General features: G+C 48.4%; 1 protein-coding gene across 1 annotated transcript; it reads left to right on the top strand.

The window, feature by feature from the left end:
* Positions 1-258: 258 nt before the first annotated feature.
* On the top strand, positions 259-24,308 carry LOC130491361 (zinc finger and SCAN domain-containing protein 12-like). Its single transcript, XM_056865118.1, has 5 exons — positions 259-780; positions 2,240-2,360; positions 11,893-12,756; positions 12,837-12,933; positions 24,263-24,308. The coding sequence occupies exons 1-5, from the start codon at positions 259-261 to the stop codon at positions 24,306-24,308; spliced, it is 1,650 nt and encodes a 549-aa protein (XP_056721096.1).
* Positions 24,309-24,740: the final 432 nt, after the last annotated feature.

Genomic DNA, 24,740 nt, shown 5'->3' with positions numbered 1-24,740 from the left:
CATACTGACCGGGAAAAACCAAATCGGGCCCACTTTTATCCATTCTCACTTTGTGCTGTTTCTTTTTTCTCCAGGGAGAAGCCCAGTCTACAACACTGTATTTTATTTTCAGATTTTTATAGGAACCTCTTAATTGAGCAATCATCCAGTATGAAAACAGAGGGGCAAAGCACAGCATCCGAGGGGATAAGAAAACCCCCTCATGTCCTCCAGGCTGGAAGTATTGAGGAATTCCTACAAAGGAGACAAGAAGATCCAATGGTCCAGCAAGCAGGGGAGGGATCCCTTTCCCTCGCACATTGGGAAGCCCAGTGGCAGCAGTTCCTCAGGACTTTGGAAAACCCTCACTCTCCATGGGGAATCCCACGTTTACCAGATAAACCTTCACACTGGGAAGATGCCAAGGCCTTTCTGGCCTCCTTTGAGCAGGTAGCTGAAGCCTGTCAGTGGCCCCAGAAAGAGTGGGTGACCCGACTCCTGCCAGCCCTCAGGGGGGAAGCAGAGCATGCCTTCAGCAGGCTGGATGTCAGAGACAAAGAAGATTATGGGAAGGTGAAGGCAGCCATCTTGCTGGGGGAAGCCATGAGCCAAGAGAAGCAGCGTCAGCAGTTCAGGTGCTTCTGCTACCAGGAGGCTGAGGGGCCACGCGGGGCTTATAGCCGACTGCGGGAAATGTGCCGTGGGTGGCTGAGAGTGGAGAATCACAGCAAGGAGCAGATCCTGGAGCTCTTGATCCTGGAGCAGCTGTTGAGCATCCTGCCACTGGAGATCCAAAGCCGGGTGAGGGAAAGCAGCCCCCTGAGCTGCTCCCAGGCGGTGGCCCTGGCTGAGGAGTTTCTTGTGAGGCAGGTGAGGCCCCTTTGCTGTGTGGGAAGTAGGCTTACCAGGTCCCCCTTCTTCTTTGGTGGGAGGTTTTTGGAGTGGAGGTGTGTGTGTGTGGGGGGAGTCGCGCATGCCCGGAAGTGCTACCTCACTTTCGGTTTACACCTGGAAACACAGAATCACAAAGGGCTGGTTACTACTCAAACTATTGTCGAAGGCTTTCATGGTCAGAGTTCATTGGTTCTTGTAGGTTATCCGGGCTGTGTAACCGTGGTCTTGGTATTTTCTTTCCTGACGTTTTGCCAGCAGCTGTGGCAGGCATCTTCAGAGGAGTCTCCGTTTGAGTGGTAAAAGGCCTGTTGCTCCCAGTTTGAGTGGAAAACGGCCCCTTGTGATGTGTTTTACACCTGGAAGTGCCGCATCACAACAGGCCTTTTACGATTCGGCACTTCCGGATGTTAACTGGAAGTGATGGGTCGCTGCGTGCATGCGTTGGCTGCCGACCCTCAGCTGGTCAGCGGGCAGCCAGGTGGATTGGCGGGGGTTTGCTTGCCACCACCTGGCACTTGGCAACCCTAGTGGGAAGGCATGGGGTGCAGCTGGGGCTGAGATCTCTGTCAATGTCAGGAGAGCAAAGAGAAATGCCATGGGGGAATGGGCTGGCCCAGGGGTTCCCAGCATGGTGCCAATGGAAATCATGGTGCCCACCAACACCTTTTCTGGCACCTGCCAAGTGCTTTTAAATTGTGGGTGGGGCTTTTGCCCAGCCAGCAGGGCTTCTGATTGGCTGTGCAGATTAAAAGGCATCTTGTTAAGCGCAGCTTCCACCTGCAATGCTGAAGTGTTACGATTAGAATTATATAACCTCGCTCCCTCACATTTTGTGGTTAGCTCTTCCTCCTTTGGCAGCCATCTTGTGATTGTGCCCACTGCCCTGTGTCAGAATTCTGAGGTGCCTGCAGGGTCACAAAGGTTGGGGGACCCTGCTGGTCTGTTGCCTCCTCTCTGTGGAAGGTCAATGAAGGTTTGGAGGATGTGCAGTAACTTGCCATCCTGGACCGTGTGCTTGGCCTGCATTGGACTCTCCCTCGCAAATGGCAGGTCCTCTGTGTGTTCACATTGCAGTTATTTTTAAAAGCTAGAAACCAAACAAACAGATCACAGCATCTGTGAGCTGGTCTACCAGAGCTCTCCTTCTCAGCTTATGGATCAGGCTGGTTCCAGTTTTCTTTTCTGTTTGTTTTATAATTCTGGGCCCCAAAAGTGTTCCTTAACAGTTTTATTCATTAAGGGAACTCTGTCCAGGTGTCTTCTTGCTGCTAACTTCAGGGCTGGGAACAGAGCCCTGCCCTTTCTTTCTCCCTAACCTGTTCCGTCGCTCTGCCCTGAAAGGGTCTGTCCCTCTCTGCTGTTGCAGGTGCCCTTGGAGGAGGAGACTGGGAATGTCTCCAAGGCAAGCCAGGCTCTGCCTGAGGGTGAGTTGAGGCAGCTTTCCATCGGTGTCAAAGAAGAGGAGGATGGAGAGGCCAGTCGGCTGGGTAAGAAGGGAGTGGTAGGCTTTCTGGGGCCTGAGATGCTTGGAAGCTGCTTCTGGGGCTGGACTCAGCTGTGGCTCCTTACCCTCCTTCTGGGGAAGCTCTGCCCTTAAATTGTCCACACTATTCCATATCATGGGGAAAGGGCCTGGGCTGAAAAGATCAATGCAAGAACCTTCTCAAAGTGGTTCAGAAGAGCCCTGCTGTATGAGATCTAAGACCCATCTAGTCCTACATCCAGTTGAAGAAGAAGAAGAAGAAGAATTAGTGCTTATATCCTGCTTTTCTCTACCATAAAAAGTCTCAAAGCGGCTTACAATTTCCTTCCCTTCCCCCCCCCCCCCACAAGAGGCAGGTAGGTGGGTCAGAGAGAGTTCAGAGAGGAGAGGCTGTGGCTCAGTGGTAAAGCATCTGCTTGGCATGCAGAAGGTCCCAGGTTCAATCCCTGGCATCTCTAGTTAAAGGGACTAGGCAAGTAGGTGTTGTGAAAGACCTCAGCCTGAGACCCTGGAGAGCAGCTGCCAGTCTGAGTAGACAATACTGACTTTGATGGATCAAGGGTTTGATTCAGTATAAGGCAGCTTCATGTCTTCATGTGTCCATGACTGGCCCAAAAGGCCACGCAACAGGCTTTATGTGGAGGAACAGTGAATTTAACCTGGTTCTCCAGACTAGAGTCCACCGCTCTTAACCACTATACCATGCTGGCCAGCAAGATGCCTCCAGCAAACCCACAAGCCTGGCTATAATGCAGCCCTTCTGGCTTGTTTTTGTTTTTTGTTTTTTTTAAATCTCCCCTGCTGTGTGCTCCTGAACATGTGTCAGGTTCTAGGACTCCGTTGCCTCTCAGGAATCATCCACTTTACTCCAGACGTTAGCAGAGAGTTTAAAGTAGAATTTATTTGAAAGGAAGGGTACAGTAACCTATGAAACACAACGTTACAATGGCGCCAAATCATTTGGAGGGTATTCTTATAGAGTACACACACTAGCATGTTTACAAGTAACATCTTTGAAATGCAAAACATCAGAGGTTCCCCAATACCAAGAGAGAGAATTCACACCTTAAGATCAGAGCAGGATTACAATCAGGAAGTCACTTTGAAGTGGAGATCTCTCGAGCCTTTTGGCTGTTGCCTCTTCCTTCCCACGGGAAGGAGAGATGAAACGAAAGTCACCTCGCTATCCCGGGTCCGATTGCATGCCCTCGCTGACACTCCGCCTCCCCAAAGGCCCCCCCTCCAGATTTCCTGGTTTGTCCGGGTAATGGCGATGGAAATCCGCTACAAGGGTTGGAGCCTGTACGTGAACAGCGGACACCCACTCATCGTGACTGGAATTTAAATGTTTCCAACGCACAAGATATTCCAGTCGGCCCCTGCGCCTCCGAGAATCGAGCACCCTGGAGATTTCAAAGTGCCGTTCGCCCTGTACCATGATGGGAGTTGCCGCTTCGGGTTCGGGGTGCCATTCTGGTGCTTGTAGAAAGGGTTTTAGTAGACTCACGTGAAACACCGGGTGCACCCCTTGTAAGGATTTGGGTAGCTCCAGCTCTACCGTAACCTCATTGATAACTCTGGAGATAGAAAATGGGCCCACAAACCGTTGGCTCAATTTTTTACACGGGCGTAAAGACCTGAGGTTCTTAGTGGAAAGATACACCTTTTCTCCGACCCTCAATTCCCACTGAGGTGTTCTGTGTTTGTCTGCTTGTAGTTTGTACCTATCTTTAGCCTGTTCCAGGTTTTTTACAAGCCAGGGCCAAGTGTTCCTCACTGTGTGAGCCCATTTAGACACCTCGGGGGGATCGCCTTCTGGCGGGGTGGGTACAGCCCCTAATGGTCCAAAATCCATTCCATAAACTGCTTTGAATGGGCTCACCCCGGTTGCAGAGTGCACCGAGTTATTGTAGGCATATTCTGCCAGTGGCAGCAGATCAACCCAATTGTCTTGGTGATAATTAACAAAACAACGCAAATAACATTCCATCACCGCATTAACCCTTTCGGTCTGCCCATCCGTCTGGGGGTGATAGGCAGATGACAAACCCAACTGCACACCTACAATTCCTAAAAACGCTTTCCAGAACTTGGACACAAACACGGAGCCCCTGTCACTCAGGACCTTCCGTGGAAATCCGTGCAATTTGAATATGCAGTGCACAAACAAGCGAGCCAGTTTATGTGCAGATGGCATCCCTTCACACGGTACGAGATGAACTTGCTTAGAGAAAAGATCCGTGATTACCCACAGGACAGTCTTCCCCTGACTGGATGGGAGGTCTGTTATGAAATCCATCCCAATCACTCGCCAGGGTGCCTCGGGAGTTTCTAGGGGCTTTAATAATCCCGGGGGTTTTCCCATCAAACGTTTACTAGTTGCGCACACAGGGCAGGATTTGATAAATACTTCGATGTCTTGGCGCATCCCAGGCCACCAAAACTGTCTTCTTATTAGGTGTAAGGATTTAGCAAACCCAAAATGTCCCCCTATTGTTGAACTGTGGCTCCGTTCCAATATCTCCCGCCTCAGTTCCCTGGGCACGTAATGTTTGTTCTTACAGATACCGTTTTTGTCCGTCATCTGGGACGGGATAGATTCTTCCTCCCGCTCCCGTTGAAGAGCCTCCCCCCACCTTTTCTTGACTACCTCCGGGAGGCTTTCTGGAACTGCCCAGAGGCGGGGAATGGCAACATCCGACCCCGGCAAGGGGGTGGGTACCGGCCCTTCAGCCTGGTCCCTTCGCTCTATTTGGGAGATTCCCCCCCCCCCTCCCCAGCGGTAGTGGTTGAGAGTTCTCCGGGGACTGCTGGGGATGAGGAGGTGGGAGCGACCACTTCACGAGGGGAACTCGAACTCGAGTCCTGTGCCGCCGCGCGGCTTTGCGCTCTGGTCAGAACTCCTGCACTATTCCCCTCTGGAGTCAAACCCAGGTGTTCCCGTGTGAAAAGAGAACCCACCGGCCGCTCAACCTGACACTCATATTGCGGCATGCGAGACAGTCCGTCTGCTAAGCAGTTTTCTTTCCCAGGCATGTGTTTGATGGTAAAATTAAACTTAGAGAAAAAGGTAGACCAACGCACTTGTTTGGCTGACAGCTTCCGCTGACCCAAAATAGATTCGAGGTTGCGGTGATCAGTACATACCACAAAGGGCTCGGCAGCCCCCTCCAGGAACTGTCGCCAAACCGTGAGTGCATGTTTAATCGCCATTGCCTCTTTTTCCCCAATTGGCCAATTGAGTTCAGGGCCAGAGAACTTCTTAGAAAAATATGCGCAGGGTCTAAGCCTCCCTTGATCATCCCTCTGAAGGAGTGCGCCTCCCATCGCCTTGTCCGAGGCATCTACCTGTAAAGTGAATGGCCTGGAGCAATCTGGGTGCGCCAGAATGGGTTCAGAGGTAAAGCGCTCCTTAAGAGTTTCAAAAGCCGCCTGACACCTGGCGGTCCAAGGTACCTGGTATTGTGCAAAAGTGGCCCCTTGCCCCTTCCCTTTGGTTTTAAGCAAATCAGTAATAGGCAAAGCTATTTGAGCGAAATCCTGAATAAAATTTCTATAAAAGTTCGCAAACCCCAAAAACTGCTGAACCTGTTTGCGAGTTCTGGGAGGTTCCCATTCTAACACTGCCCTCACTTTCTCCGGATCCATGCTTAACCCTTGTGGCGAGATCACATAACCCAAAAACGACAATTGGTCCTGGTTGAATGCACATTTTGATAACTTAGCATACAAATGATTGTCCCTTAGACGACGCAACACCTCCCGCACCAATTCCCTGTGCTCTGCGGGATCCTTGGAGTAAATGAGCAAATCGTCTAAAAAGACTACCACACCTTTAAATAGGAGGTCGTGTAGAATCTCATTAATTAATTGCATGAAGCACGAGGGCCCCCCAGACAGACCAAACGGCATGACTAAAAATTCAAACAACCCATAACAACAAGAAAAGGCTGTCTTAGCTTCATCCCCCTCCTTGATCCGGACCCGGTAGTAGGCTTCCGCCAGGTCAATTTTCGAGAAAATACAACCCTCCTGTAACACACTCAGGAGGTCTGGGATTAAGGGAAGGGGGTAGGCATTAGTTTCAGTAATCGCGTTAAGCCCCCTATAGTCTACACACAGTCTGAGATCAGATGTACCTTTCTTCTTCACAAAGAAGCAGGGAGAAGAAAATGCAGCTTTGGACGGTCGTATGAAGCCCCGCTCCAAGTTCTTGTCCAGAAATTCTCGCAGCACTGCTTTCTCTTGAGGACTCATGGCATAAACTCGGGCCTTGGACGGTTTAACGTCCTTAATCAGTTCGATGGCACAATCCGTAGTGCGATGAGGAGGCAATAAGTCACAGTCCGTCCCCTCAAATACATCTGCGAAATCACTATATTCTGGGGGCAACGTGGGTTCCTCCAAGGCAGCGGCGCTTCCCCCTTCGCCCCCGGGTAAATCATCCCGGCTGTGTTTTTCGCACTGAGGAGCTCCAAACACCACCCGCCTTTGTTCCCAGTCAATGCTCGGGTTATGTCCCGCCAACCAATTAACGCCGAGGACCACCGGGTAGGAAATCTTAGGCACTACCGTGAAGTGGATCTGTTCCCAGTGGTTTCCCACCCCCAGCCACATCTTGCGAGTGTGCAAATGAACCGGCCCCCCCCGCAGGTCACTCCCATCCATTTGATGGAAATGTAAGGGTTGATCCAGTTCTCGAGTCCCAATTCTCAGACGTTCTACCACCGCCTGATCAATTAGGGTCCGGGAGCACCCGGAGTCCACGATAGCCACAACGGCCACCGGTTCCCCCCCTTGGGGATTTCGTAATACAACAGGTATCAGCAATGTCTCTCCCTGGTCACTCACCCTACATGGAGCCGGTTTGGTTTCTTCCAAGGGTGCCCTCTGTGCCGGTTCCCTCACAGAAGGCCGTCCTCGTTTTTTGCCGGTGAGGGGCTTCGGAAGCTATCTCGGGTGCCACGATCCGATGAGGTTTCCGCTTGCAGGGCCGCCGCCCCCCGGCGACCGTTCGTCCCCTCCGCTCTCCTGTGCTCCAGGTTCCGAGGTGGTGTCGCCTCCCGCTCTTGTGTCGCCCTGTTGCTCGTCCCTTCTGACGGCGTGTTGGTACATCTTGCTGCAAAATGACCCATCTTCCCACACTGAAGGCAAGCTCCCTCCCTGAACCGACGTGCCCTGTCGAGACTGTAGACTCCTCGATGTCTTCCCTCTCGCCTGGGACCTGCTGCGCTGTCCCCTCTCGTGGGCGGGATAGGGATCGTCTTCGAAGGACGATCCTTGGAGAACTGGAGGGTAAGCTTGCGGTTCTCCACTAGAGCTGCCAAATTTACCCACTCTTCCACTGACTCTGGATCTCCCAAAGTCAAACAGCCATCCAGCACTTCCCACCGCAACCCTTCGCGGAAATGCTGGACCTTTGTGGCCTCACTCCACTCCCTTATCTTGCACGACAAAGATAAAAAGTCCTGTGCATACTCACTTACTGAGCGGGCTCCCTGCTTCAAACGACGCATGGCAATCTTTGCTTTTTCCCCCCGGTGGGGGTCTTCGAACCGGCGTCGTAGAGCGCACAAGAACTCATCCAGGGATGCCAAAACTCGGGGCATAGTTTCCGCCGCTGTCACTGCCCACTCCACTGCCTCCTTCTCCAGCAGGCTGATCACATACCTGACCCGAGCTTCTTCCGAGGCAAAGGTCTCCCCCTGGTTCTTCATAAAGCCGGAGATTTGGAGTAAGAAGTGAGACAACTGTGAGCTGGACCCGTCGAAAGATACCTTCAGGTCTCTGGCCGTAGGGCGTCTGGGCGTGGGAGCCTCCCCAACAACGAGCGGTCCTGTAGTCGGCCGTGAACCCGTTTGGGATTGTTGCACGGGCTGTCCAAGCCCCCTCACTGCCCCTAGAACGGCTGCCAGGTCTCGCTGCAAGGTATCTAGCTGAGTCTGCAGGTCCCGATTCTGCAGAACGAGCATCTGATTCTGTCCGCGTATCAGAGTGGCCGCTTCTGCAGTGAGGGTCGGGGTGTGAGCGAGCGTGGGGTCCTTCCACCCTTCCCCTTCTCCATACCAAGCGGCCAGCGGTCCCCGGTAGAAGTCGCCTCCTGGTTCTGACGCTGCTCTCTGCCGCTGCCCGGTCTCCGAGAATCGGGGGGTCCACGTCGGCCTCCCAGGGACATCGGTAGGCCCGGGTGGGCGCTGCTCCGGGGTCGCTGCTCCTTGACCAACCTCAATATCAGCGGGAGTCTGCCGAAGCTCCTCTCCCGCGTTGAGCGGGACCGAGGGTGGTGCCGACATCCTAATACTACTTCTAACCCGAAAACAAAAAAGGTTGGGATTGTAACGTACTGTCAGGTTCTAGGACTCCGTTGCCTCTCAGGAATCATCCACTTTACTCCAGACGTTAGCAGAGAGTTTAAAGTAGAATTTATTTGAAAGGAAGGGTACAGTAACCTATGAAACACAACGTTACAATGGCGCCAAATCATTTGGAGGGTATTCTTATAGAGTACACACACTAGCATGTTTACAAGTAACATCTTTGAAATGCAAAACATCAGAGGTTCCCCAATACCAAGAGAGAGAATTCACACCTTAAGATCAGAGCAGGATTACAATCAGGAAGTCACTTTGAAGTGGAGATCTCTCGAGCCTTTTGGCTGTTGCCTCTTCCTTCCCACGGGAAGGAGAGATGAAACGAAAGTCACCTCGCTATCCCGGGTCCGATTGCATGCCCTCGCTGACAACATGCAGGCTCCGTGCACAGCTGCTCTGATGGGGGAGGGAGTGATGTCCTGACTCTCTTAAGAGCCGGCTGAGCATTCAGGCCTGCTGATGGCCCATCCCTACTACACACGGGCCAGGGGATGGGGCAGGAGCCACTCCCCCCCTCCCAGTGTTGATTGGGCCCACTGCAGCACTCAAACTGCCAATAGTGGCAGGTGGGGGCTGATGAGTATATACCAGGTAATCACCTGCCTGTCAGGGCCATGGCCACGCCCCCCTCTCCCCCACATGGTAGCCTGGTTGGCCCAAGATGAGAAGACATGGGTGGGCTTCTAGCCCAGAAGCGGGCATTAGCAGACCCTCCTCTTCTGACAGGACAGGGAATTGAGGGGAGACGGGTTCCAGCAGCCTGGGGCTGCTCTTTTCCACTGTGGAAGTCAGAACAACAAGGTAACGGAACAACTTCTCGGGAGGAGGAGGGAGGACCTGGGTGAACTGGAAACCCCTTCCCTTCCAACCTGAGGCAGGAAGAGGAGGAGAAGGTTTTTATCTGTTGACTTTCTCTACCACTTAAGGGAGACTCAAACCAGCTTACAATCACCTTCCCTTCCCCACAACAGACACCCTGTGAGGTAGGTGGGGCTGAGAGAGTGTGACTAGCCCAAGGTCACCCATCCAGCTTCATATGTAGGAGTGGGGAAACCAACCTGGTTCACCAGATTAGCATCCACCACTCATGTGGAGGAGTGGGAAATCGAGCCCGGTTCTCCAGATCAGGGTCCACCACCCCAAACCACTGCTGTTAATCCTTTCCCCCTTCCCCCAGTTACAGGATCCCAAGACCCTCAACGCCCTTGTGCTGTGCTGCCCTACCTCCACACAATTCAAGAGTCAAACTGTAACACTTGAATTTTTGCATCCTAATAAATAAAAACATCCTAATAATAATTAAAAAAGCATGGTTGCCTCTTCAGGTTGTGAGATTCCCTAGATGAGGTTCTGGACTCCTCCCATTCCAAGCAGGTATGATTTGTTCAATTATGTGCAATTGCAGGCCTTGGAGGGGCTGCAGTTGACACCTATGTTTCATGTTGAACCACGAGAGCAAGTGTGGTGTAGTGGTTTTATTTGTTTTTAAGATTTCTATGCTGCTCATTCCTGACCGGGTCAGGCTCTGAGCGGCTCACAACCATTATAATACAATTTAAAACCATAATTTAGAGATTAAAACTAAGTCTATAAGTTAAAAACAGGTGCCCTCAAATAAGCAGCAGAAGAGTTAAGAGTGTTGGACTAGTACCTGGGGATCCCGGGTTTGAATTCCTACTTGTGCCACGGAAGCTCTCTGACTGACCTTGGGCCGGTCATACTCTCTCAGCCTAACCTACCTCCCAGGGTTGTTGTGAGGATAAAATGGAAGAGAGGAAAACAGTGTAGGCAGCTTTGGGTCCTCACTGTGCGTAAGGGGGTGGGTACAAGTGAAATAAATACCAGTGAACAGAACCATGCATGACATGTTAATTGTGAATTTCCTGCATTGTGCAGGGGTTGGACTAGATGATCCTGGTGGTCCCTTCCAACTCTATGATTCTAAGTTGGGTGTAGAGGGAGGAATATGGATGTCCCAGTTTGAGAGGGGAAGGAAAGAGAGAATATACAGCTTGTTCCTCAATAGGGCCTGGCTGGGCAAAAAGCCCTTTGAATTGTGGGATTTCTTCTAATGAAGTCCTGGCTTCTACCCCTTGTCTTCACTTCTTGTTCAAAGATATGTGGGGAGCTACAAATTATTTGGTTCCAAATTTTTATTTATTTAATTATTTGATTTTCATCCTGCCCTTTCCGGATCGGACTCTAGCTCAGGGCGGCTAGCAGCATTTAAAATATACAGTTAAAATGAATACCTATACAGACGGATAGGATGTAAGATTAGATAAGATATAAGATTTATTAAATACAGTCATTGACCAGCATAGGTGTGTAGGTTAACATTTAAAATCCTAACCAAATATGAAATTCAAGAATAATACCAAGAATAATACCAATTTTGGGGAGAACAATCAGAGAGGAGACAAAAAGGGAGGGAGAAGGGGAAAGGGAAAATAAGGGGGAGGAAAAAAACAGGAAAGAAGAAGGGAAGAACAGGAGGAGGGAGGTTAGCTAGAGTGGAAGCATCTCTATCTCCAACCATAGGCCCAGTGGAACATCTCAGGCTTACAGGTCCTGTGGAACTGAACCAAGGCCCAAAGGGCTCATTTGATAGAGAATTCCTTCAGGCCAGGGCCAAGGCTGAAAAAGCCCCGGCCCTGGCTGAGGACAGCGGGATACATTTTGGGCCAGGGACCAACAGTAAGTTGTTACCAGCTGAGCATAATGCTCTTTGGGGGTATATCGAGAGAGGCAGTCCCACAGATACTATGGTTCCAGACCATTTAGGGCTTTGAAATATGAAGAAATGGTGTACAGCCGCAGGTCCTGACAAGGCTGCCATTTATGATAATGTTCAGCCACAAAGACCAGACAAGAAAAACAAGCATGGCATGTCCAGTGTGAGGGAGGGGGGAGGGATACTGCTACATTTCTTTTTAAAGCTAATATGGATGCATTCCTATTTAGGGGAGAGGGAGGAAAGAGAGAATGTATTCCTTTGTTGGGCCTGGCTGGGCAAAAGGGATGATCAGCCTCATGCTTGAGGCAGAAAATCGGTTCCGGCAGGGGACACAAAATACACACAGATCACTTAGGAGGGATCAGTCTGAGACTTGGCTTCTTGCCACAGTAGTAACTGGATCTCTGTCTCTCTGTTTGTTCAAGCAGGAGATGTGCAGGAGAATGAAAATAATGGGGGACTGCAGGTGTCATTGTCAGGAAAATGCAAGAATGGAAATATAAAAGGAAACTTCGGGAATCAACATGAACAAAAGAGGCAGGATGGAAGTAGCTTAGTGGAGAGGAGGGATAATCCCATTCCTTGCCAAGGAGGGCACTTCCAGGAATTCGCAGTCCAGCAAGAAAAGCCACCACAAACGAGAGAGAACCTCAGTGCTCAGCTGAGAATTACCACCAAGGAAAAACCAAAGGATAGTGTGGAGTTTGGGAAGAACTTCAGTCAGAGCATGAACTTTATTTCACATCAACAGATTCACCCAGGAGGGAAACAGTATAACTGCTCAGTGTACAGAGAGAGCTTCAGTAGGAGAACAGTTCTTACTTCACATCAAAGAATTCATACAAGGGAAGAGCCCCCAAAAGTCCCAGAATATGAAAACAGCTGCAGCGGGAGATCGCACCAACAACAGCATCAGATAATTCACACAGGAAAGAAACGGTATCAGTGCACAGAGGCTGAAAAGACCTTCAGCAATCGTGTAAGCCTTACTGTGCAACGACGAACATACACTGAAGAGAAAAGGTATAAATGCCCAGAGTGTGGAAAGAGGTTTCAGTGGGCATCACTCCTTCGGCAACATCACATAATCCACACAGAGGAGAGACCCTATCGATGTTCAGAGTGCGGGAAGGCCTTCCGTCACCGCAAAAGCCTCACTGTGCATCGAAGAATACACACAGGGGAGAGACCTTACAAATGTTCAGAGTGTGGAAAGACGTTTAGTCAGACATCATCCCTACAGCAACATCAAAGAACCCACACAGGTGAAAAACCCTATGAGTGCTCAGAGTGTGAAAAGAGATACAGTTGGCAATCCCACCTTCAGCGGCATCAGAAGATCCACATGGTGAAAAACCTTATGAGTGCTCAGACTGTGGAAAGAAATTTGGTTTAAGTTCCCACCTTCTATGCCACCAAAGGATCCATACAGGGGAGAAACCGTATCAGTGCTCAGAGTGTGGAAAGAGGTATATTCAAACATCAGACCTTTGGCAACATCAAAGAATCCATGTGACACGAACTACATAGCTTCTGTTTTCAAAAACTGGCCAGCAGCTTAGGATGTGTGGAAGGGGCAGTGCCAAAAACGAAGGGAATTGGAATATCCTGGCCCAGGCTGTCTCCAGAACATTTCTCTACAGTTTGCAATGGAAGTGATAGCCTACTCACTAGAAGTTATAAAGGTGGAGGCATCACAGATAGGGAGGGTAGAAAATATCCCATACTTTACAAAACAAACATTCAGCCAAGTTTGCCAGACAAGAGGTTTCCTTGAAGATAATGCTCATTGGAATAATGCTCTATGTGCCTGGGAAATCTCACACAATTACATTTGACTTTAAAAGAAGGAACTTCTCTAAAATGAGGAACCTGGTAAAAATGAAGTTGAAAGAAACAGTTAGGAGGGTTACATCTATGGAAAAGGCTTAGGGAGTTACTCAAGGCCTCAATACTAGTGGCTCAGCTAGATTGTATACCGCAGGTCAGGAAAGGCAATGTAACATCCAAGAGATCACCGCCATGGCTAATGGGTAAGGTGAAGGAAACTATTAGGCGGGAAAAGGCTTGGTAACAAGGCAGGAAGTTCTAGAATGTATAGACAAACTGCAAACTAACAAGTCACCGGGACCAGATGTTATTCATCCTAGAGTTCTTCAAGAACACAAATGGGAAATTGCTGAACTTCCAACGATGATACGTAACATGTCCTTTAGATCAGCCTCTGTATCAGAGGACTGGAGAATGGCCAGTGTAAATCCCAATTATAAAAAGAGTTCCAGAGGGGACCCAGGAAATTGTAGGCTAGTTAGCTTAATGTCTGATCCAGGTAAATTGATGGAAAGCATTATTAAAGATAGAATTGTCAAGCATATAGAAGGTCAAGCCCTGCTGAGCAAAAACCAACATGTTTTCTGCAAAGGTAGGTCCTGTCTTACAAACCTTTTAGAGTTTTTTGAAAGTGCCAATAAACATGTGGACATGAATGTGTTGGAAATACAATGTCTAGTGCACAAAGTTTGATTAAAGAAAGGAAGAACAGCAGGGGGCAGCAAGTGTGAGAGTTAGTCGTGATCCTTCTCCCTTCCCTTCCTGAGTTCTTGTTTGTTGTAAGGCACCCCTCCTCTTCCTCCTTGTTACAGTTAAGGAGAGGAGTAACAGGCTGCATATTACCCTGTTAGTTATGGATGCTAGTTAGGAATAAGCCTGTCTCTCAGTCGTTTACCAAGTTTGTGATTTCTGAATAAACTCACTTTGTTTAGTCCTTAATCAGACTCAGGATCATTCTTAAGAAAAACTCCATTTCCTTCAGAATGAACCTGTGGACATTGTGTATTTGGATTTCCAAAAGGCTTTTGACAAAGTCCCCCACCACAGACTGCTAAGCAAACTTGATAGTTATGGAAGTCCTCTTATAGATTGAGAGCTGGCTGAAAAATAGGAAGCAGAGAGTAGGCATAAATGGCCAGTTCTCACAATGGAGGGATGTGAGCAGTGGGGTCACTCAGGGAACTGTGTTGGGACCAGTGCTTTTCAACTCGTTTATCAATGACCTGGAGCTGAGGGTAAACAGTGAGATGGCCAAGTTTGCAGTTGAAACAAAAACAGACTGTGAAGGGCTCCAAAAGGGTTTCTCCAAACTGGGGAAGTGGGCATTAAAATGGCAAATGTGATTCAATGTGAGCAAGTGTAAAGTGATGCATATTGGGGCAAAAAAATCCCAACTTCACATGTACACTGATAGAATCTGTGCTGGCAGTGACAGACCAAGAAAGGGATCTTGGGGTGGCAGTGGATAGTTGATGAAGATGTCAACCCAGTGTGTGGCTGCTGTAAAAAAGGCAAATTCCATGCTGGCCATAATTAGGCAAGGAATAGAGAATAAAACTGCTGCTATCATACTGCCCTTGTACAAATCTATTGTGAGACCACACTTGGAATACTGTGAACAGTTCTGGTCACCAGACTTAAAAAAGGATATCACAGAGCTTGAAAAGAGCAACCAAAATGATCAGGGGGCTAGAAATACAGGCAGGATGGTGCTGCTGTGGTTGTCTTGTTTGTGGGCTTCCTGGAGGCACCTGGTTGGCCACTGCATGAACAGACTGCTGGACTTGATGGGCCTTGGTCTGATCCAGCATGGCTTTTCTGATGTTCTTATGTAAAGGGAGGGTGGGTAGAGAGTGTCCTTACTGACTTTCCTTTGATACCATAGACGGTGGTATCCTTCTCTGCCAAGTAGCCAAGATGGCAACTGGGGGCATCATCCTCTGATAGTTCAGTCCTATCTGACTGAGAAATCCCAGAAGTGGGGTTGGAGGATACCTGCTAGACATAAACCATGTGGTCTCAGAGGGCTCACTCTTGTCCTCTGTGCTTTTTGGATTCTGGAATGTTCTGGGGGACTTTCAGAGCCTCAGAGGTGTCTCTGCTGGAGTCTCTGTTTGGGATCCAATGTGAGGTTTCTTGAGGCATTGGACAGGATCTCCTAGTGTCCTCTCCCTCCTTCAAACGGGAACCTGACTCTGTGGTGTACACTGGAGCTGGAAGGATTGCCAAGCAATGCTGAGCAGCATCATGCTTTTCTAAGCCCATTGAAGTAAACTTTCCTTTCGACTTTACTGTGGGGTGAGAAAATTTTCTCCTCTGAGATGTGGGGTGGGAAATCCCGCCCCCCGCTAAAACCTTTCTGTTGCTAAAGCCCTCTTGTTTCCTAAAATTAATAGTGAATGGGTGCCATTGCCAATACAACATTAGGTCAGTTGGTCAGCTTCAAAATTGTAAAGCATGTTGTTCAGGTAAGATCTAGGCTGCTACTTTTGGGTTACTCGGCCTTAGTTAAAATGTTCAGTTTTTTTTTTTTTTTGAGGGCTTAAAATCTTTAAGCATTGGGTGAATGTTCTCTGACTTTTGTGCACTGTTTTTTTTTACTACCTTTCAGCCTAGTTTTCCATTGGCTGAGAATGCCTCTGAGCATGAACAGAGTGCCTTGCCAGACCTCTTTTAATGAAAACATTCAGAAGGTGTTTTTCAGAGTTCTGAAGACAAGTACTGTACATGACAAAACGGTGTAAAGTAACAATTTAAAACTAGACCAGAAAACTCACAGTGAACTTCTCTGAATAACTGGAACTTCTTTGGACAAGGGCATTCCATCTGGGCCACCACAAAAAAGGCCCTGCTCTTGAACAAATCCAGTGCCTTAAACTATGATCAGAAATGAACTTGAACGCAGTGCAGACATTTCAGAACAGTTACTGTGTTTTCTCACCAACTCACAGACATGTGAGCCCTGCTTTCAAGCAGAGAGTGTGACTGTGCAGTTGAGGAGCAGAGAGCTTCAGCTTCGCTCTGACAGGCTCCTTCTCAAGAACTACCAGTCCCAGAGTTCCTTGTGCCTGGGCAGAGGGGATGGCCATTGATTCCCAGGTACCTTGGACATGTTCCCTTTCAGAGAAAGATCTAACAGCTCACTACTTAGGGATCCATTGTTAGCTGTCCAGTTACTTCAGCTATCTAGTCTTTTGTCCACCTGAAAAAGGGGGAGCATTCTACTAGACAGAAAGAATTCATACAGAAAATAAGGAGGAATTGAAACAACAAAGTCTTTTAAGATTTTGTTTACAAAAAGCAGGAAGAGCACCTCAACCTCCAAGTAGGCACAGATAGCTGACTCCAAGAAGACAAAGAACATAGTCTATGGGCTAGCCGATTCACAGGCGAGCTAAAGAAGGGTGTCAGGATGCACAGATTTCTTAAGGCTCTCCACTTTAATTTTTCTTTATTATTTATTAAAAACACTTATATCCCACCTTTCCTTTTGGTTCAAGGCGGCTTGCAATAATAGTTAAAACATTGGGGCGTGTCCAGAGGAGAGCGACCAGAATGGTCAAAGGTCTGGAATCCATGATCTATGAGGAGAGACTTAGGGAGTTGGGTTTGTTTAGTTTGGAGAAGAGAAGGTTGAGGGGAGACATGATAGCCATGTTTAAATATTTGAAGGGATGTCATGTTGATGAGGGAACTAGCTTTTTCTCTGTTGCTACAGAGATTAGGACACAGGGTAATGGATTTAAATTAATAGAAAAGCGATTCCACCTAAACATTAGAAAAAACTTTCTGACGGTGAGGGCTGTTCGATGGTGGAATGCACTGCCTCGGAGGGTGGTGGAGTCTCCGTCTTTGAAGGTCTTTAAGCAGAGGCTGGATGGCCATCTGTCAGGAGTGCTTTGATTGTGGGATCCTGCATGGCGGGGGGAGGGTTGGGGTCACTGGGGATGTGGGGGGAGGTAGTTGTTAATTTCCTGCATTGTGCAGGGGGTTGGACTAAATGACCCTGGTGGTCCCTTCCAACTCTATGATTCTATGATTTTATGATCCTTGAGAAACAGGAATAGACTGAGCCCATCTCCAGCTTTTATAATGTCTCCAACAGATGTATATCTAGACAAGGGAGAAAAAAAGCGCACAGATTTTATAACATATCAAGACATGGTAAACAAACAAAAGAAAATAAAAAAACTTGGGAAGAAATCAAAAGGGAAAACAGGAGAATAGACTGGTTAATATATAACAGAATGGTTGAAAAATGTAGACAAGACTGTTATCATCAGAATAAGTGAAAAGAAAGTACAGAATTTGAAGCATTAATAAGCAAAGAAACAGCTCACATAATGGGAAGATTGTATAAGCTACTACTTAAATATGAAACAGAACAAGAACAAGTCAAAACGTACAATCAAATGGATGCAGAACCTTAACGAAGAGATAACAGTGCTTCAATGGGAAACTCTGTGGACTAAGTCAATCAAATTCACATTGAGTTATGGCTTGAGAGAGAATTGGTACAAGCAATTTTTCAGATGGTATATGACACTAGTAGATATCAACAAAATGAATGGATCATATGATAAACGTTGTTGGAAATGCAAAGACAAAGATGGGACTTATTTTCATTCGTGGTGGACATGTAAGAAAGCAAAGAAATTTTGGGTACAGATACACCAAGAAATGCAGAAAATTCTAAAAATTAAATTTCCCTTGTACCCGGAAACCATGTTGTTGGGACTAGAATCAGAGAACTTAGAAAAAAACTGAAGAGATTTAGTTAGTTATATGACAATGGCGGCAAGGGTTGTCTTTGCAATGATGTGGAAGCAAGAGGAGATTCCAGAAATAGAGAAATGGCAACAAAAGATGTCAGAATATGCAGTGATGGCCAAATTAACTACTACATTGAGAGGAAGAATGATGAATGAATTCCGAAACAATTGGATGTGTTATTTTGAATACGCAAATCTGAAGTTATAAATGTAGATACCAGTATGCTGTAATAGAGACGAAATTAAATAATATGTTAAGAAACCATAGTTTATAGCAGAAAGGATAAATAGCTATTATATTGCTCAACGTGACAATGTAAAAATGACAATGTAAAAAATAAGATGATTCTTTATGGTGTTGTTAAAATGTCAAATACCAACCCTGAAAAAAACCCAAATCTGTATGTGAATGGGAATGTATGCAGTTTATGTTGTGTTATAATATTGTTAAAAACTAATAAAATGTTATTAAAAAAATAGTTAAAACATCCTCGGCTAACACCGAGATAAAATAACAAGACCCAAATCCTTCCCCCCTCCCACCCTATCTGGCATCGACCAGAGCCCAAGCTTTTTCCATCTTGGCTCTGGCTCTGTGGGATGGTCTCCCTGAAGAGGTGAGATCTTGCAGCACCTTGGAGATCTTGCAGCACCTTGGAGATCTGTTTGCCAGGGCTTTTGAGGGGGTTTGAAGTGGCAGACATCTCTTTTGGGGGGGGGGGGAGATCTTGCAATTTTAGATCTTGGAAGAGAGGAATGCTGCTGTCAATCATTGGGTTGCCTGTTCCCGGGTAGTAAATTCCTGGGCATTTGGGAGTGGAGAGGGCAGGCAGCTACTATTTTATTTTAGATGGCGGGAGTGCAACAGGGTGCAGAGTTACTCCAGAGCAGCCCCATTGAGCTGCATGGAGCTGTCTCTGACAACAGCCTGGCTAAAGCCCAGGTCGTTCTTCTGGATCTGGGCGCTGATCCTCATTGGGGGGGGGGGGAAGTATTTTCCATGTTACTGGAGCACATAAATGGTTAAGCCGACGGAGCTGTATGCTAGAGAGGCTGAGCAAGGTGGGGCGTAAAAGAAGAAAAGGCTCACTTCCTGCGGGGTGGGGGAAAGGGTTTGCTTCTGAATAGGGACGGAGAGGAAGGCCTCCAGATTTGCAACAGCAGGGGAAAGCCCTGCGGCCGGATCCACGCAAGGTTTACTTGCAAGTAAGTCATTGAGGTATAAGCTGTTAGATCCTGGAAGAGAGGACAGCGGATATCAGCATTGGTTTTGCTCCACTGTGCAAAGGGAGGGGGGGGAGATAATCATTGTCTGTCTGTGGCCGTTTATGCAGGGGAGGTTTTGCCTTGCATTTGTTGCTCTCTAGATGCACATTTCCCCCCATCCAAACTCTCAGACCTCAAAAACAAGCCCCCCGTGCAGAGTTTTGAGAATTTGGATGGGGGAAACGTGCATCTAGAGAGCAGCAAATCCAAGGCAAAACCTCCCCTGCCTAAATGGCCTTTGTGTTCCACTCGTTTTCTTTTGTTTTTTGTTGCTGTGAAGTCACAGCTGACTTATGGAGACTTTGTAGGGTTTCCAAGGCAAGAAAGATCTAGAGGTGGTTTGCCGTCGCCTGCCTCCGCATCGCGATCCTGTTATTCCTTGGAGGTCTCCCATCCAAATACTTGCCAGGGCCGAGGCTGAGATGTGCGTGGCTGGCCCAAGGTCACCCAGCTAGTTTCCCCGGCGGGGTGGGGATTCGAACCTGGAGTTTCCCCCATCTTGGTCCGACACCTTGACCGCTGCACCACGCTGGCTCTCAGCGCCTTTATGTACAAGGAAAAAATTCAACGTGTGAAACTGGCATGCAATGGCTGATCATTTTAATTTTGCAAAAAAATAAAAATTAAAAAAATGCTGCTATCAGTCATAGGTTGTCAGCTCTCCTAGATGGCAAATTCCTGGACAGTGAGGGAGGTGGGGTGTAATGCCCTAGAGCCCCCTCCCTCCAAAGTGGGCATTATTCCCCAGGGGAACTGATTTCTGTAATCTGAAGATCAGTTATAATTCTGGGAGACGTCCAGGTTCGACCTGGAGGTTGGCAACCCTAACAAGCAGCGGCTTTGCTCCACTATGTAAGAAGGGTGGGGAGTCAGTGTCTTTCAGTACAAGAAAAAAATTAATGTATGAAACTGGTTTTCTGTGGCTGGTCAGTTTAATTCTGCAAAGGAAAAAAAGCCTCTTTTTTTGGTCCATAAGTAAAAAAGGGGGTTTTGGGAGGGGAGGGGACTCCTGTCTGTATTGGGATCAGCAGCGGCCCTGTCCTGAAATCTTGATGCATTGCCTGGGTGGGACAGGCCCACCCCCATCCGTCCACCCCCAACCCTGCAGAGAAGCGAATTTTTAACAAAACAAAAAATCCATTCCCAAGCCTCAGAGAGCCTAGCAACGCCACCCACTATCCGTGGAAACACCACCGGCTCCCACCAGCCACAGCGCAGACAGAGAGCCACGCCGCCTGATATCAGCCTGCCCACATACAGAAGTCCAGGAAGGACACATGGGACGGGAGGACACATCGCTATGAGGAGCAACAGGACCCCTGGAATAAACGCACACCAGGGGGACGTGGGTTCGAGTCTCTGCCAGCAGCAATGCTTTGCAAGGGAGATGCACCGGGAACTTCCAACCACATTGCCCCCGCCCTTTGCCTCAGCAGTGCGCTTGGCAGAGGCAGCTGTGACAGAGTGCCCAATCCCCTCCCCTGCACTGGGGTTTGTGTGGTAGGGCTAAGGGACACAAGACGTTTGTAGGCAAGAGATGTGCACACCCCAAGGAGGGCCACACCACAGGGGCAAACACAAGAGCACAGTCACACAACATGCACCTGCCACCACGTGTCACCGCAAACCCGCCTTGGTACGATAATGCAACAGAGCTCACCCCCATGTTTGGTGCCAATAACTCCTTGAGTTACACACACAAGAGAGCAAAATAAAGCTTTATTAAAGAAGTTAAGAAAGTGTTAAAAACAGGCATACAGTTCAATGGCAGTAGAATACAATAAAATAACCACGCTGTCCTGCTTCCTGGGGTCTCAACACAGTTCCGGTTGTTCTGAAGACAGATAGTTTCCAGAGTGTTGCGCAAATGTCTTCTTGCAGTGACTAGGGGTGAGGGGGAAAGATAAAGGGAGAAGGGAATCTTCTCTCTGATTCCCCTTATGAGAAAGGCTGACCATAACCCCCTGACCAGATTAACCAATTGTGGGGCCGTGTCGATGGAGCCTTCCAGGGTAGGAGTGTTCTTCTCCCTCTGGGACAAGCCCCTTTTTTGCCTACTGAGAGGACACACACAGCCTCCTAAGAGTTTTGGGATCTAGGTTAATTATCATTATAAACCTTCTCCTCAGTTACCAGGTGTTCTAAAGGTATCAAGCGTTTAGGCTTTGGGTTCGCTGCCGTGAGGTAAGTTTTGTGGTGCACAAGGACATCATCGCGATCACCGAGGCAAGATTAGTATATAAACAACTAAGAAGATTTATTTATTTACAGGCTGGTTTAAAGGAGCAGATCAGCAGCACAGGTCTCCAGTTATGGCTTCAGAGAGTAGTTAGAAGTTCCTTTGAAGCTTAGGGGCACAAACAGGCTTTTTGCTGAGTAGCCACTAGGTTGGATCCTCTCTCACACACTGGATTCCACCCACCACAACCTGCCCATTCCCCAAAGTCAGGCTAAATTGTACAAGGTCTGCTTGTCTCCAGGAACAGGCCTAACAATTGGGTACTCTACTCTCTCCCAGAGATAGTGCTAAACAACTCTGCCACACTACCAGGCAAAGCCACCCTTCCCTCTGTCTGCTGTTTTTCCTGAGTCAGACCTGAGCTGTCCCTGCTCTTTCCCTGAGCCAGAACTCAACTCCCTCTTCTCCCGCGTTCCCTTCAACCTCTCATCCCCCTTCTCGAAGGTATTTGGATGCTGGAGCAGCACTCCAGTGGGCTCATAGAATCGTAGAGTTGGAAGGGACCACCAGGGTCATCTAGTCCAACTCCCTGCACAATGCAGGAATTTCACAACTACCTCCCACCCACACCCCCAGTGACCCCTACTCCGTGCCCAGAAGATTGCCAAGATGCCCTCCCTCTCATGAACTGCCTAAGTTCATAGAATCAGCATTGCATGTGTGGCTGATTTTCCCTTCAAAGACAGGACAGCCTCCTGTCCGACACACCCTCCCATACCAGATTCCCAGCTGAAATGTATGAGTTTATTAACCAGCTACGTATGAGTTAATTAAGTAGCCTGCAAACCGAACCCATCCTTGAAGAGTAGGTGCTATGTGAGAGAGGTGAGCTGACAAAGTGCCAGAAGAAAAAAGTCTCAGACTGGATAATTCCTCCAGATGGTAACAGGAGGTGTGGGTTTGGGTCCCACTAAGAACTCAAAGCTTCTTTGAGAAGTGAGGAGGCCCAGAGAGGAGTCCCAAACGTGATAACATGGGATGAACTATTCATGCTGATTGGCTGGCCTGTATCCCAAGGATTGGGCCAGTGCCACCCCCATCTGCAGCTTCCCTGGGGGTCCGTTGCCTTCACCTGCCAGTTCATCCCAGCAGCCCTTCATCCCAGTAGGACCTAACTCAATTCCACAGGGCCTGTAAGACAGAGATGTTCCTCCAGGCATACGGTTGAGGGCAGTGACGATACTATACCTGGAGCTGGCATCCCTTTATCCCTTTTTTTGCTTTTTCCCCTCCCATGGCCCTTTTCCCTCCATTTTTCCTGGTTTTGCTTCCCTACCCCTAAGCTCTTTCCGTCTCCATCCTTTCTGTCCCTCCACATCAACGGTGGGCACCAATGGTCAGTCACTTCTTTTATATCATCCTAAGGGAGAATATTTTAGGTGCCATTGCTATTGAATGTATTAGTTATGTTTTTAATTGTTTTAACTTTGTGTTTATATTATGTATACTTGCATGTTGTCAGCCATCCTTAGCCTGGTCTTGCCGGGGGAGGGCGGGGTATAAATAAAATTATTATTGTTGTTGTTATTATTGTTGTTATTATGCCTTACCCAGAGAAGCTTGACACACTTCCGCCTGTTCCCTGCTGCTAGGCTTATGGACAGAGCTGTTGCCTGATGCTTCAGGTCTACTGAGGAGATGCCAGAAAAGTAAATATCAGAAATTTTGTCCTGAGCTCAAGTTTACCTTGGGATGTAGCCCCCAGGACAGACTGCTGATCCCCAGTCATAGAATCATAGAATTGGAAGGGGCCATACAGGCCATCTAGTCCAACCCCCTGCTCAATGCAGGATCAGCCTGGAGAATCCCTGACAAGTGTTTGGCCAGCCCCTGGTTGAACATGGCCAGAGAGGAGTAGCTCACCACCTCCCTAGGCAGCCAATTCCACTGCTGAACAACTCCTACTATAAAAAAATTCTTCCTAATGTCCAGCCGGTATCTTTCCGCCCATAATTTATACCCATTATTGGAAGTCCCATCTTCTGCTGCCAACAAGAACAGCTCCCTGCACTCCTCTAAGTGACAGCCTTTCAGATACTTAAAGAGAGCAATCGTGTCCCCTCTCTACCTCCTCTTTTCCAGCCCCTCAGCCTTTCCTCGTAGGGCTTGGTCTCCTGGCCCCTGGTCATCCTCATCACTCTCCTCTGTACCCACTTCATTCTGTCCACATCCTGTTTGAAGCGAGGTCTCTAGAACAGCATACAGTACTCCAGGCACAGCCTGACCAATGTGGTATACAGCAAGATTATAACATTTTATGATTTGGATGTTTTGCCCCTGTTGATATACCCCAAGACCGTGTCAGCCTTTTTTGCTGCTGAATCACACTGATGGCTCTTATTCACCTTACAGTCCACCCATACCCTTACATCTTGTTCAGTGTTACCCAGAAGTATATCCCCCATCCAGAATGCATCATCGGAGACCAAACTTGTGACATCTGCAACTTATTTTAAAAGAGCCAAGTAAGGATGATCCAGTTTCCAAAGGACCAAGCAAGCATATCTTTAAAAGCTTAATATGTAATATAGCACAATGACATCGACCCCGATCTGCAAACCATGAGAAGGACAGTCATTCTGATGCAGCAGGGCAATCCTGGGAGTGTCTTAACCGGGATCAGTGATGTAGCTCCATTCTCTTTTGGTTTCTTTCTGTCTTTTTGATATCTTTTCCTCTCTCTCTTCATAGCTGTGTGAGTGGGAGCACCTTTTCACAGTTGGGAGTGACCCAATAGAAGGGGAAGGAGATGGAAGAGCAGAATCCAGAGGGATCCAGAACCTGCACGACATCATGGAAAGGCCCCTGTCCCACGCAGGTTGGGAGAGGTGTTGAGCTCTGGGAAAGAGCTGTGCCAGAAGTCCAGCATCAGGACCCTGTGATCTCTAATGAACATCACCAGCGCTTCCTGCAGTTCCGCTACCATGAGGCTGATGGGCCCCGAGAAGTTTGCAGCCAGCTCCATCGACTTTGCAACCGCTGGCTGAAGCCAGAGAGGCACACCAAGAAGCAGATCCTGGACCAGGTGATCCTGGAGCAGTTCCTGAATATCCTGCCCCCAGAGATGGAGAGCTGGGTCAGGGAATGCGAGCCGGAGACCAGTTCCCAGGCAGTGGCTCTGGCCGAAGGTTTCCTCCTGAGTCAGGCAGAGGAGAAGAGGCAGGCAGAA

The sequence above is a fragment of the Euleptes europaea genome, chromosome 1 (assembly GCF_029931775.1).
Source record: "Euleptes europaea isolate rEulEur1 chromosome 1, rEulEur1.hap1, whole genome shotgun sequence".
In the NCBI taxonomy this organism is placed as follows: domain Eukaryota; kingdom Metazoa; phylum Chordata; class Lepidosauria; order Squamata; family Sphaerodactylidae; genus Euleptes; species Euleptes europaea.
The sequence above is the reverse complement of the archived record's forward strand: the minus strand, read 5'-3'. Positions and strand labels throughout refer to the sequence as shown.

Excerpts from the sequence above, each read along its gene's own strand:
- LOC130491361 (XM_056865118.1), top strand. The coding sequence starts at position 259 with ATGGTCCAGCAAGCAGGGGAGGGATCCCTTTCCCTCGCACATTGGGAA. Across the intron at positions 12,757-12,836 it reads ACCCTATGAGTGCTCAGAGT|ACTGTGGAAAGAAATTTGGT; the intron begins GTGAAAAGAGAT and ends ATGAGTGCTCAG. Across the intron at positions 12,934-24,262 it reads TGCTCAGAGTGTGGAAAGAG|CTGTGTGAGTGGGAGCACCT; the intron begins GTATATTCAAAC and ends CTCTCTTCATAG.